At 48.7% G+C, this 13,597-nt stretch overlaps 1 protein-coding gene across 2 annotated transcripts in view; it reads left to right on the top strand.

The window, feature by feature from the left end:
* Positions 1 to 8,784: 8,784 nt before the first annotated feature.
* NKAIN1 (sodium/potassium transporting ATPase interacting 1) overlaps positions 8,785 to 13,597 on the top strand; it is a 44,314-nt gene continuing 39,501 nt past the window's right edge. Inside the window, exon 1 of one of the 2 annotated variants that reach the window (XM_043909535.1) lies at positions 8,785 to 9,256. In XM_043909535.1, the coding sequence (XP_043765470.1) occupies positions 9,203 to 9,256 (54 nt within the window). In that variant the 5' untranslated portion in view covers positions 8,785 to 9,202. The remainder of the gene's footprint in view (positions 9,257 to 13,597) is intronic. The other variant, XM_043909534.1, reaches the window with a different exon arrangement.

Here is a 13,597-nt window from a genome sequence, read left to right as displayed (position 1 = left end):
GGTGAAGCTGCTGGGTTTAGGGAAATAAGTATTGTACAATGTCACGCTGTAGGCCAGTGTGCTAACTCTCCAGCCTTTAGCCCAAAGATTGTCAGGGGCAGCTACCCCATTCATCTTTGATTCCACAGTTCCTAGCTCAGTGCCTGACACTGTAATGGAAATGACTTGGAGTTCTTGAGATACAACTCTGCCTTAATGTGCTATGTGACATAACAGAACTCACTCAACCTCTCTGCTCTTCTGTCTTTCAGGTTCTCCATTTGGTTTTCTTTGCCAGCCATGTAGCTATGCAGGATCTTAGTTTCCTGACCAGGGCTTGAACCTGGGCCTAGGCAGTGAAAACACAGAGTCCTAACCTCTGGACTGTGAGGGAATTCCAGGGATCTCCATTTCCTCATGTCTTACCTCTTCGAAAAAGGCATTTTGCAGATCATCTCAGCCAGTGGATTTTTCACTTGGTTCCTGACAGACTTTGGCTTGAGGTGCTGATCTGGGGCCTTCACAAGATGAGAGAGCAAACCGAAACAGCAAGCTGCCAGTCCTCTTTCTCCACACACCAGAGGGCTCCTGCATTCTCTCTCTCTCTCTTTTTTTTTTTTTTTAGTTTTAAAAATGTATGATTTCTTTTGAAGAGAAGAGTCTGCTGCTAAAAAGTATGAAAACCATAAGGAATGCAGTACGTTCTGCCTAGATTCAAATCCTGATTCTTCCACTTTCTTGTTGTATCAGGCAAGTGATCTAACCTCTCTGAGCCTCAGTTCCCTCTCCTAGAAACTGCAGGTGGTGATAATAGTACCCATTTCGAAGAGCTTCTGTGAGGTTTAATGAGTTAACTCATGGAAGTGGCTCTGAACAGTGCCTGCGCAGAATGCTTGAGAGGTGTCATATTGAGGTCTTCATCCCTAGTCCTGGCACAAAACTTGTAAAACTCTTGCAGTGTCCTCAGTGATAGGGAGAGTCTCTTCTTAGTCACAAGTCCCTTTTGATCACACCTGAGTTTATTCTAATGAGGTGACTCAGGATGAGACCCGTAGACAGACCAGAAAAACCAAGTGACTAAAGACGGAAATTTTAGCCCCTCCTACTGAGCTCCAGGGCTTCCCTGGTGGCCCAGATGGTAATGTGTCTGCCTGCAATGCGGGAGACTCGGGTTCGATCTCTGGGTCAGGAAGATCCCCTGGAGCAGGAAATGGCAATCCACTCCAGTACTCTTGCCTGGAAAATTCCATGGACGGAGGAGCCTTGTGGGCTACAGTCCATGGGGTCGCAAAAAGTCAGACATGACTGAGTGACTTCATTTTCTTTTCTCACTGAGCCCCAGGAAGGAGGGCAGTAGTCAGTGACCAAGCTCAGTAACAACTCTTGAACACTGAGATCCTGAGAAGTTGTCAGGTTGGTGAATCAGCTGAGAAGGTTGTGCACCGCAGCTCCACAAACACAGAAGTGCCCAGGACCCTTCCAGACCTCACACTACACACCTTTTCATCTGGCCGTTCATTAGTATCTTTTATAATAAACCAGTAAAAGTAAGCAAAGTGCCTTTCTGAGTTCTCTGCACGGTTCACAGACAAATTATCCAACCTGAGAAGGAAGTCCTGGGGGGACCACTCTATAGCTGGTTGGTCAAAAGTAAGGATGGCTAGAGATTTGCAACTAGCTATCTGAAGGAGAGGCAGTCTTGTGAGACTGAACCTTGATGCTGTGGGTCTGTGCCAACCTGGGTAGTTAGTGTCAGAATTGAATTGTTGGATCATCAGCTGGTGTTGGAGAATTGGTTGGTGTCAGAAAACACCCCAGAAGCTGTAATTAATGAGCATGTTCAGTCCTCTAACTTGGAAGGAAAAATTAATAGCATTTCCTCTATCATATGAGTGAACTTTCTCAGAAACCTTCAGTGTTTCAACCCACAGAGGGACGAATGGTGGAAGATTGAGACACGGCATCTAAACTTGGCTTAGGTCAAGGGAAGAATGTAGCACCTCAGAAATGTCCTCACTTTAGCTGCTCCTGATGCATCTCTCTCAGGGGCTGACCGTGATCCTGCCTTCTCACTCCGGAAGTGTGGGTATATTCTGAGTCATCTCTGTCCTTTATTTCTAAATCCTGCTTCATTTCCTCCGCATTCTTTCCCTAGTCCAAGGGTTAGTCATCTTTTGTGTCAATTACTCCAAGCCCCTCCTGACATCATCCTCAGCTCCTAACACCCCCAACTTCTCACCAAAGATGTTTCTGTCTCTACAATTAGATTGCCTTCCCCCTTAACATCCTGGACTTCCTGGTGGTAAAGAGCATGGATATGCTATGGCCCAAGGCAGAAATATTCTTTCACCACGTATTTGCTGACTCCTGACACGATCCAAGCTCTGTGGGCTACAGAGATAATTTATGACATAGTCATGGCTCCAAATAACAGCAAGGAGAGATAAGAAAGCCTTCCTCAGTGATCAGTGCAAAGAAATAGAGGAAAATAATAGAATGGGAAAGACGAGAGATCTCTTCAAGGAAATTAGCGATACCAAGGGAACATTTCATGCAAAAATGGGCTCAATAAAGGACAGAAATGGTAGGGACCTAGCAGAAGCAGAAAATATTAAGAAGAGGTGACAAGAATACACAGAAGAACTGTACAAAAAAGATCTTCATGACTCAGATAATATCCATGGCGTGCTCACTCACCTAGAGCCAGACATCCTGGAATGTGAAGTCAAGTGGGCCTTAGGAAGCATCACTATGAACAAAGTTAGTCCAAGTGATGGAATTCCAGTTGAGCTATTTCAAATCCTAAAAGATGATGCTGTGAAAGTGCTGCACTCAATATGCCATCAAATTTGGAAAACTCAGCAGTGGCCACAGAACTGGGAAAGGTCAGTTTTCATTCCAATCCCAAAGAGAGGCAATGCCAAAGAATGCTCAAACTACCGCACAATTGCATTCATCTCACACGCTAGTAAAGTAATGCTCAAAATTCTCCAAGCCAGGCCTCAACAATACGTGAACCATGAACTTCGAGATGTTCAAGCTGGTTTTAAAAAGGCAGAGGAACCAGAGATCAAATTGCCAACATCCGCTGGATCATCAAAAAAGCAAGAGAATTCCAGAAAAACATCTATTTCTGCTTTATTGACTACGCCAAAGCCTTTGACTGTGTGGATCACAATAACCTGGAAGATTCTGAAAGAGATGGGAATACCAGACCACCTGACCTGCCTCTTGAGAAATCTGTATGCAGGTCAGGAAGCAACAGTTAGAACTGGACATGGAAAAACATACTGGTTCCAAATCAGGAAAGGAATACGGCAAGGCTGTATATTGTCACCCTGCTTATTTAACTCATATGCAAAATACATCATAAGAAACGCTGGGCTGGAAGAAGCACAAACTGGATTGTGATGATCAAGATTGCCAGGAGAAACATCAATAACCTCAGATATGCAGATGACACCACCCTTATGGCAGAAAGCAAAGAAGAACTAAAGAGCCTTTTGATGAAAGTGAAAGAGGAGAGTGAAAAAGTTGGCTTAAAGCTCAACATTCAGAAAACTAAGATCATGGCATCTGGTCCCATCACTACATGGCAAATAGATGGGGAAACAGTGGAAACAGTGGCTGACTCTATTTTTCTGGGCTCCAAAATCATTGCGGATGGTGACTGCAGCCGTGAAATTAAAAGACACTCCTTGGAAGGAAAGTTATGACCAACCTAGACAGCATATTAAAAAGCAGAGACATTACTTTGCCAACAAAGGTCCATCTAGTCATGGCTATGGTTTTTCCAGTAGTCATGTATGGATGTGAGAGTTGGACTATAAAGAAAGCTGAGCACTGAAGAGTTGATGCTTTTGAACTGTGGTGTTGGAGAAGACTCTTGAGAGTCCCTTGGACTGCAAGGAGATCCAACCAGTCCATCCTAAAGGAGATCAGTCCTGGGTGTTCATTGGAAGGACTGATGTTAAAGCTGAAACTCCAATACTTTGGCCACCTGATGGGAACTGACTCATTGGAAAAGACCCTGATGCTGGGAAAGATTGAAGGCGGGAGGAGAAGGGGATGACAGAGGATGAGATGGTTGAATGGCATCACCAACTCAATGGACATGAGTCTGGGTAAACTCCGCGAGTTGGTGATGGACAGGGAGGCCTGGCATGCTGCGATTCATGGGGTAGCAAAGAGTTGGACACGACTGAGCAACTGAACTGAACTGAACTATGGGAAGGAAACCAGCAAAGGTCTCTTGGTACTCTGCATAGGAGGTCAGCCACACCTGAGGTTGCTTTTGATTCTGGTGTCCTCTCAAAAGAGGAGAGGAGATCAGTCCTGAGTGTTCATTGGAAGGATTGATGTTGAAGCTGAAACTCCAATACTTTGGCCACCTGATGCAAATAGCTGACTCATTTGACAGGGAGGCCTGCCATGTTGCAAGTCCATGGGGTTTTAGAGTTGGACACGACTGAGTGACTGAACTGAACTGAACTGAACATGGTCCTCCTAGAACTCACAGTCTATGGGGAGAAACAAAATCATACAAGGACAGTAAATCCCAGTAAAAACTCTCATGGAGATAACACGGGCCACAGGTCAACCCACAGGAGGGTGCCTCCTTGAGGCCATAGTGTTAAGGAAGGTCTGGGTTTGGTGGGGGGAGTAACAAGTGAGCTGAAATTTGAATAGGATGCCTCCAGCCTGAGCATTCAGATGGGAGATGCATTCTAGACAGAACAACACATGCAAAACATAGAAGTAAGAGATGGCATGATGGGAGGTGGGAGGGGGGAACGGGATGGGGAACACATGTAAATCCATGGCTGATTCATGTCAATGTATGACAAAAACCACTACAATATTGTAAAGTAATTAGCCTCAAACTAATAAAAATAAATGAAAAAAAAAAGAAAAGAAAAGAAAAGAAAAAGAGATGGCATGGTATGTGTGTGGTGTGGGCAAGACTTTGAATGAAATGACCCAGGGGCAGAGGCTAGTTCTGCTGATGTCAGGCCATCAGCCCTGGTCCCATAGGACAGACTTAAAAGTAAGTCAGCCTGTCCTTGGAGCAGGGTGTCACAGGCATGATGTGATACAGCCAAGAGCCTGGCAAGCACAGGTCACAGCCCCAGTGGAATCTGCTGTTATTAGGAGTAAATGAGATAGTGTACGTCAAGTACCTGGCTCAAAGCAAGCACTCAATAAATGGAAGCTATTATTGTTATTATTACTGAATTGCATTGTAAGTGTCATGAGGGAACTGGCAGATGCTGCATGTGGAAGGGGCTCCAGAGAGGATCTGCTAGAGAACCATTACATCTGGGCTAAGACTTTGCCGGGCTGGTTCTTTTTCTTTTGTGGGAAATGGACTCTGGAGAATCTGATGAAACCTGTGGACCTTCTCCCAAGAAAAAGACACATCTGTTCAGATGATGATTTGTGTATTATTTCAGGGACTTCCCAGACTCCTGGAGGCCTGTCTAGTCATGGAAACTGGTTGGACACAGCTGTTATTTGCCAAGCATAGTTGAGAAAAGAACCCACTCTTATCTCAGCTTATTATTCTAAGTGAAAAACCTCACCTCACATAATTTTTTTTTAATTTTTTAAAATTAATTTTTGTTGGAGTATAGTTACTTTATACTAGAGAAGGGAATGGCAACCCACTCCAGTATTCTTGCCTGGAGCTCCCCAGGAACAGAGGAGTCTGGAGTCCATAGGGTCCCAAAGAGTCAGACATGATTGCCATGACTGATCACACACAGAGTTGCTTTACGGTGTTGCATTTCTGCTCTGCAGCAAAGTAATCAGTTATATGTATACATTTGTTCCTCCTTCCCTGGTGGCTCAGATGGTAAAGAAACTGCCTGCAATGCAGGAGACCCAGGTTCGATCCTTCGGTCAGGAAGATTCCTGGACAAGGAAATGGCTACCCACTCCAGTATTCTTGTCTGGAGAATACTGTGGACAGAGGAACCTGGCAAGCTACAGTCCATGGGGTTGAAAAGAGTCGGACATGACTGAGCGACTCACATTTTAACTTTATACATGTGTTCACTCTTTTTAAGATTTCCTTCCCATTTAGCTCACCACAGAGTATTGAGTAGAGTTCCCTGTGCTGTATAGCAGGTTCTCATTAGTTATTTTACACATGAAGTGAAAGTGAAGTCATTCAGTCATGGCTGACTCTTTGCCACCATACAGACTGTAACCTGCTAGGCTCCTTCGTCCATGGGATTTTCCAGGCAAGAATACTGGAGTGGGTTGCCATTTCCTTCTCCAAGGGATCTTTCCAACCCAGGGATTGAATCTGGGTCTCCCACATTGCAGGCAGACTCTTTACCGTCTGAGCCACCAGGGATGTATTTTTGTCAATCTAAATCTCCCAGTTCATTCACCCCTCTACATAATTTCAAATCTACGAATCATCTGTGTGGTTTTTAAAAAATAATTAAATTTATTTATTTTTAAAATGAAGGATAATTGCTTTACAGTATTGTGTTGGTTCCTGCCAAACATCAACATGACTCAGCCATAGGATGTATACCTACATCCCCTCCCTCTTAAAGTCTTGGGACTTCCCAAGTGGGGCTTCCCTGGTGGCTCAGAGATTAAAGTGTCTGCCTGCAATTCGGGAGACCAGGGTTCGATCCCTGTGTCAGGAAGATCCCCTAGAGAAGGAAATTGCAATCCACTCCATATTCTTGCCTAGAGAATCCCATGGACAGAGGAGACTTGTGCTCTACAGTCCACGGGGTTGCCAAGAGTTGGACATGACTGAGCGACTTCACACTTTAACTTTGGGACTTCCCTGGTGATCCAGTGGTTAAGACTCTGCCTTCAAATGCAAGGAGTACAGATTCAATCCCTGGTTTGGGTAACTAAGGTCCCACATGCTGTATAACACAGTTTAAAAAAACACAACTATGAGGCAAAAAATAAAATAAATTAAAATACCTAGTGGCATGCTGCCAAGTGGGTGGAGGAGGGAGACCAGTGAAGGGACCATTCTAATAACCCAGGAAGAAAACAGGGCTGGCTTCAGGGACATGTACCCTCTGCAGTCACAGGGGACCCTCCCTGTGCTTATTTTTATGCTCTGCTGTGTTTTCATTCCTAATGAGCCATAAGGAGCCTTGCGCTTTCATTTGGCACTGGACTCCACAAATATCTTGCCAGTCGTAGGAGAACTTATGCATTTGAGTGCTCACTCTGTGTTGTTCAGTCACTCAGTCGCGTCCAACTCTTTGCAACCCCATGGACTGCAGCATGCCAGGCTCCCCTGTCCTTCACTCTGTAAGCTGCACTAAAGTGGCAGAGCGGCAACTGGACCCCAGGCTGCTTGGGTCCAGAAGCATAGGTCTTAGTCTGTGTCACTGTGCCTTGTGTGTCCAGAGTGCTAGTGAGACTGGAGAAGAGGTGAAAGAATAAGAAACATTCATTCTTGGGGACTTTCCTGGTGGTCTCATAGTTAAGAATCTGCCTTGCAAGGAAGGGGATTGATCCCACATGCCACTCAAGCAACTAAGCCTGCAGTGCCCCCACTTATACCTGATGTAGCCAAAAATAGATAAATTTTTTGAAAAGAGACATTCTTTCTTTTTCCAGAACACTATTCCCCACCTTGGCCTTTCCTTCCAAGTCTGGGTGTCAATGCCATGTCCTAAAGGAGGCTTTCCTGGTCTCCAAACTTGAATTACAGCCCCCTATTCTTTTACTCTTCCCTATCTTTTAAGGCACTTATCAGAATTTGTCATTATGTATTTGTATGTTTTCTGGTTTTGATGACAATCTGTCTCTAGACTATTCTCTCAGTGAATGCAGAGGTTGGTTCATCCCCTTATCCCCCAGTGGAGATCCTGGTACCTAGTAGGTATTCCATAGATATCAGCTGGAAGGTAAGTTCACAGAATATAATGACAGGTCAGATGGGATAGAGAAGCCCCCTGAGGATGATGCAGAGATTCCCACTTGAGTGATGCTAATCCTCAAAATGACTGTAAGAAGTTAGGAGTGGTGCTGGAATGAGTAAACGGATTGGGGATGTGTTTGAGAGTTTGAATGCTTTTCAAGGGGTGTCTTAGAGAAGGCAGTTTTCCACTGACAAGTCCTTCTTCACTCCCTCCCTACTGCTGCCTGGGATAGGGGGACTACAGCCCCCTGGGCAGACCTCTGCCATCAGGCAACTCTGTGCTCATGCCCCTGGGAGCCTGCCTGTTCCCTAGCCTGGGAAGCTCAGTGGGTCCTGGAACAGCGCTGCAGGCCTCATTTCTGGATCATAGGGGCCCCAGGGGTGTGGATGCAGTCAGGTCAGGCTCAGTAAATGCCAGTGAGAGGGAAAGAGGGAAGGAAGAACTCTGGAGGGAGGCTGGGATGGGGAGCAAATCTGGGAACTGGAGTGGAAGGAAATAGAGGCCAAGGTTGGAGCCTCCGGGCCCTGGAGACAAGGTGGACAGAGGCATGCTCCACACTCTTGGGAGACCCGGCACAGAGCTAAGCGCTTGAGTCACATAACTGCATTTCATCTTTGCGGCAACACAAGAGTAATCATTATTGCTCTTATTTTGTTAAGAAAACGGAGGCCCAGAGAGGTGACGTGATTTGCCCAAGGTCACACAGCGAGCGAGCTTGAAGTCTGGGTTTGACCCAAGCCTGCCCTCCGCTCACTTCATTCCCTGACTCTTCGGCTCTGCTCTCGGTTTCCCTACCCCTTCTCCCCACCCCTCCGCTTCCTTGGCCGCCCCGCCCCACCTCTCTCTTCGCCTCCTCTCCCCTCCCCTCTCTCTCCCCTGCCCTCCCTCTCAGCAGCCGCCGCGGCGGCCGAGCCACGTGGTGGGGCCGGGAAACCGCGGCCGCCGAGCGCCCGGGAGGCTGCCCCAGCTGGGCAGTGCTGCTCTGCGCTGCGCCGCGCTCGGTGCCTGCGCTCCCCGCTCCGCGCTCCCCGCCAACCGCCCCGGGGCGGGAGGCGCGCCCGGCAGCGGGGCGTCCAGACAAAGGAGGCGCGGCAGAGCCGGCGCGCGGGCGGACGGACCATGGACTCCGAGCGCGAGCGGCCGGCACCAGCCCTGAGGACCCGGCGCTCCAGGGCCCGGCCCTAAGGCGCCCGGCCCCGCCGCCCGGGGCGCCCAGCGCGGAGGACGCGGAGCCCGCGCGGCACGGAGGAGGCGGCGGCTGCCGAACTAGAGGGGCGCCGCGGCGGTCGGCGCGCGCGGCCCCCGGAGCCATGGGCAAGTGCAGCGGGCGCTGCACGCTGGTCGCCTTCTGCTGCCTGCAGCTGGTGAGCGCCGCGCGCCCGGGCGGCCGGGCCGGGCAGGGTAGGGCGCGGCGGGGCGGGGTCCGGGGGCGAGCCGGTGGGGTGGGTGAGTCTGGGTGTGGGTCTGGGGCGAGCGCCCGGGTTGGGGGTGGTCTGGAGTCACGGAGCGGACGGGCGGAGCCTGCTCCTGCGGGCCCAGCTGTCTCTTTGTGTGTGCCTCTCGCCCGGCGCTCCCCGGTCCCCGAGTGCGTCCTGTGCGCGAGTCCGCGCCCGCCCCGCGCCTGGGGCTCCGCGCAACTGGCCCGCACCGGACGAGTGGCCTCCTGCTGGGGAGATGCGCTGTGGGACTGTGGCTCTCCGGGGCTCGGGGGGTGTGTCCGAGGAGGGTGTGTGGATCCCTTGAGGTCCCTGCCGTGTGTTTTCCTCCAGATCACTCGTTTGCGTGGGTCTCTGCCTCTGGTCTCCGCCCCACTGAGCGTTTCTCACAAACTCTCTGCTCCTGTGTGTGTCTCTCTCCGCGTTTCTCCTTGGTATGTGTCTAGATCTCTGACCATTCCTGGTCCATGTTCATCTGTATGTGGGGGGATCTTAGACTCCAAGAACCGTTCACTCCTTTGTGCTCTTCCTGCCCGCCTCCACCCTCCTGTCTGGGCAGGCCTAAGAGCCCCTCCCTGGAGAGGGTCACAAGGAGCTACTAGGTCCTGGGCCAGCTGACCAACCAGGTGCGGGACTGCCCTCCCTGCTTTGGCTGTGACCACCTTAGCGACAGGCATTGTCAGTCTTTCCACCAGAGGGGCGGGGTGTAGGGGGGGTGTGAGGGTGGGGGGGTGTGGAGGGGGTGAGACAGGGCTGGCACTGATGGGAGCGGAGATACTTGGGTGCCCAGGGAGGGTGGGAGTATCTGGGGACACTGTACATAATCCCAGCTCAGGGAAATCAGGTTCTTGTCTCAGGGAAGCCAGGGGAGTGAATTTGGGGGCTGAAGGGGACCAGCTCTGCCCCTCAATACAGACTCTGGCAAGTGAGTTTGGGAAGGTGGTTAAGGAGAGGCCAGGATCTCCTGCCTATGCTAGAGCGGAGGTCTAACCAGTAAAGAGGTCTCGTCTGGGTTCCACTTTTGCCTGCATCCATTGCCCTTCCTCCACCACTGGTGTGTACATACAGTAAAGCAGAAGGAAGCTTTGAGTGTGGATATACAGATCCCATTCATCTTTCTTCTCTCCTCTTGGGGACCCCAGCCCCAAACACTCCATCGACAGACCTGCCCTCGGACAGTGGCCCAAACAGCTGGGCCCTTAAGATCGGAGCCCTGCTCCCAAATGTGGGCTGCAGGGCAAGTGACATCTTGGTCAGCCTCTCTGTGAATTGCTCATCCTTGAGGTTGGCAGGGGGGATTAATTAAGATCAGGTAGAATGGAAACTCCAGAAGGGCAGAGATTATCTGTTTTGTTCCTGCTAAATCCCCAGCAGCTGGAACAGTGCCTGGCACTCCATTAATATTTGTAAAGTAAATGAGTGAATCAGTTATTTGGCAACTCCTGGCTCCAGTACAAACACCCTTCTTTATCTCCTTTCAGGAACATAAAATTCCAAAAAGTGCTGAAACTTTCCAAGGAATTTTCTTTCTGTGTTAATTTTAAAATTCTAAACTAAGACTTTTTCTTATTAGAGAAGTAACATACAGGGATGTCTTGGTGGTCCATTGGCTAAGACTCCTCACTCCCAATGTAGGGGGCCCGGGTTCAAGCCCTGGTTAGGGAATCTAGATCCCACATGTAGCATCTAAGAGTCTGCTTACTGCAACTTAAGATCCACATGCTGCAAAAAAAAATAATAATAAGAGAGAAAAAGAAAGAAAAGTAACACACATTTTATAAAATGATTAAATCAATAAATAACCAAATGGAGCAGAAGATAAAGACGTTTCCTTCTATGCCCAGTCCCATACCCCAGAGACAAGCACTATTAACAGTTTAACCCATGGTCATTCTCTGTTGTTGATAATAACAGTCCTTAGCTTTGGGGAACAGTTACTAGGTGCTAGGTGCCCTTGTAAGCACTTTTCCATGTATTAATTCATTTAATTCTCATAACAATCCTATGAATTTACTGGTCCAGAGTTCTCTAGTTAGGGGCTATGAAGCCAGGCAGCTGACCAGCATCCTCCCTTGCCTTCTTTACTGGAAAATAAGTAGTTCTGGCTGTGATGAGAGGTGCTTACTTCTCTGTAGATAAATGAAGGTGGCAAGGCAGTCTCCCTGCTTCTCTCTTACCTGCCTCTGTAGCTCTCCCCAGCTCAGCTAAACCCACCTTTCCACTTGGAGGGTTCACTAGCATAAGCGGCTCTGGAATCCAAGACCTGGGTGGGATTCTGGTCCTTCTGAGTCTTAGCTGGATGCCTTTGGGCAGCTTGTGAGCCTTCCATGAGATAATCTGGGGAGGTGCTCCAAAGAGGGACTTGAAAATTGGTCTCTTGGGTCTGTTGCTCTGTCTGGGCCGATTGCAGAGTGGGTCCCTTCAGCTGTCGCTAATCCCCAGGAGCCTCTGCTGCCTCGTGGTCTCGGCAATGTACTCCTGGATGGTAGAATTCACCAACCTCACCATCCCAGGGAGAAGGGAGACTGTTTTCTCATACAATAGAATGGGGCAGAGAAGGAAGAGGCCATTAAATGTTTCTCAGCTAAAAACTTTTGCAGAGGAACTGTATCTTTTTTTTTTTTCTCATGTGGGGTTTGATGATTACAATAAAACTGCCCAGTTCTAACCACTCTTCTGAAGTTGGGTTAGCCTTGCTTTGGGTGAGGGAGTAGGGTGTGAGGGTGCACCAGAGGGTGGAAGAAGCAGGTGAGGGCGGAACTGTTGCAAGTTCAGGGGACAAGCCTCTGGAGTTTGACAGGACAGACGTGGGATTGAGTCCTGGCTTTGTCACTTCCTAGCTGTGTGGTCGTAAGCAAGTTGCTTGACCTCTCTGACTCACATTTTGTCATCTGTTAAATGGAGATGATAGAAACAGTCCCCAGGGGACTTCCCTGGTTGTCCAGTGGTTAAAAATCTGCCTTGCAATGCAGGGAAAACCTGTTTGATCCTTGGTCCAGGAAGATCCCACGTGCCGCAAGGCAACTAAGCCTGGGCTCTGGAGCCTATACCTACCGAGCCTACGTGTTGCAACTACTGAAGCTCCTGCACCCTGGGACCTGTGGAAAGTAGAGAAGCCACCGCAATGAGAAGCCTGTGCATCTCAACTAGAGTAGCCTCCGCCCTCTGCAACTAGAGAAGGCTCGAGCAGCAACAAAGACCCTGCACAGCCAAAAATAAATAAATATATTTTCAAAAAAAGAAAAGAGTGCCCAATCCTTAGGGCTGTTGTGAGGGTTAAATGCATATAGCTTGCACTGTGCCAGGCACAGAATAAGCATTCAATAAACTATAACTTTTTTTGTTGTTATCTTTTTAGAAAAAAATTTTTAAATGTATTTTTTTCACTGCACCGGGTCTTCGTCGTTGCACTCAGACTTTCTCTAGTTGCGGAGAGCGGGGCTTACTCTCTAGTTGTGGTGTGTGGGTTTCTTATTGCAGTGGCATCTCTTGTTGCAGAACACAGGCTCTAGAGCACATGGGCTTCAGTAGTTGTGGCCCACAGGCTTAGTTGCTCCGCAGCATGTGGGATCTTCCCGGACCAGGGATCAGACCCGTGTCCCCTGCATCGGCAGGCAGATTCTTAACCACTGGGCACCAGGGAAATCCATATTGTTATTATCTTAATGGTGTATATCCTGGGATGCTTCCCCGGAATTGTGACCCAGACATATCCAAGGGCCATCCTGCACTTGTCCTTTGTGGGAAGCAGCACATAATTGGACACGAAGCTAAGAGTCAGGAGGCCTGGATTCAAGCCTTCCTCACTGACATCCGGTGAACTTGGGCAAGTCTTTTCCCTACTACAAGCCTTGGCTTTTCCTCATCTGTAAAATGGGAAGAACCACTGGTCTGTGTCTCTAGGGTCCTGCTAGTTCTGCCCATCTGGCACACTGGGAAGATGTTTGGACTGGCCTGGAGGTTTCCATGTGTCTCAGTCTGGTTCCACTATGTGGAACATCTTGGGTCCCTTGCTTTCTCCTTACCTGGTGTATCATCTTGACATTATTAATGTTATTCCTAATTTTTGTGTGTTTCCCATTTCCCTCCCCTGCCCTTCTTTCCTGGTCCACCTCCTTCCTGAAACCTTACAGGCTATGCTATTCTTCCAGTAAGGATGAACCAAGGAGATTTACCCAAGGGACTCATCATCAATTTCTTCACCATCGTCATTATCACTCCCATTTCTGGACTCCTGTGCTAAGCACTTTATATGCATTACCTCATTTA

The sequence above is a fragment of the Cervus elaphus genome, chromosome 8, assembly GCF_910594005.1.
Source record: "Cervus elaphus chromosome 8, mCerEla1.1, whole genome shotgun sequence".
Classification (NCBI taxonomy): Eukaryota; Metazoa; Chordata; class Mammalia; order Artiodactyla; family Cervidae; genus Cervus; species Cervus elaphus.
Note: the sequence above shows the minus strand (reverse complement) of the source record. Positions and strands in the feature narration are given on the sequence as shown.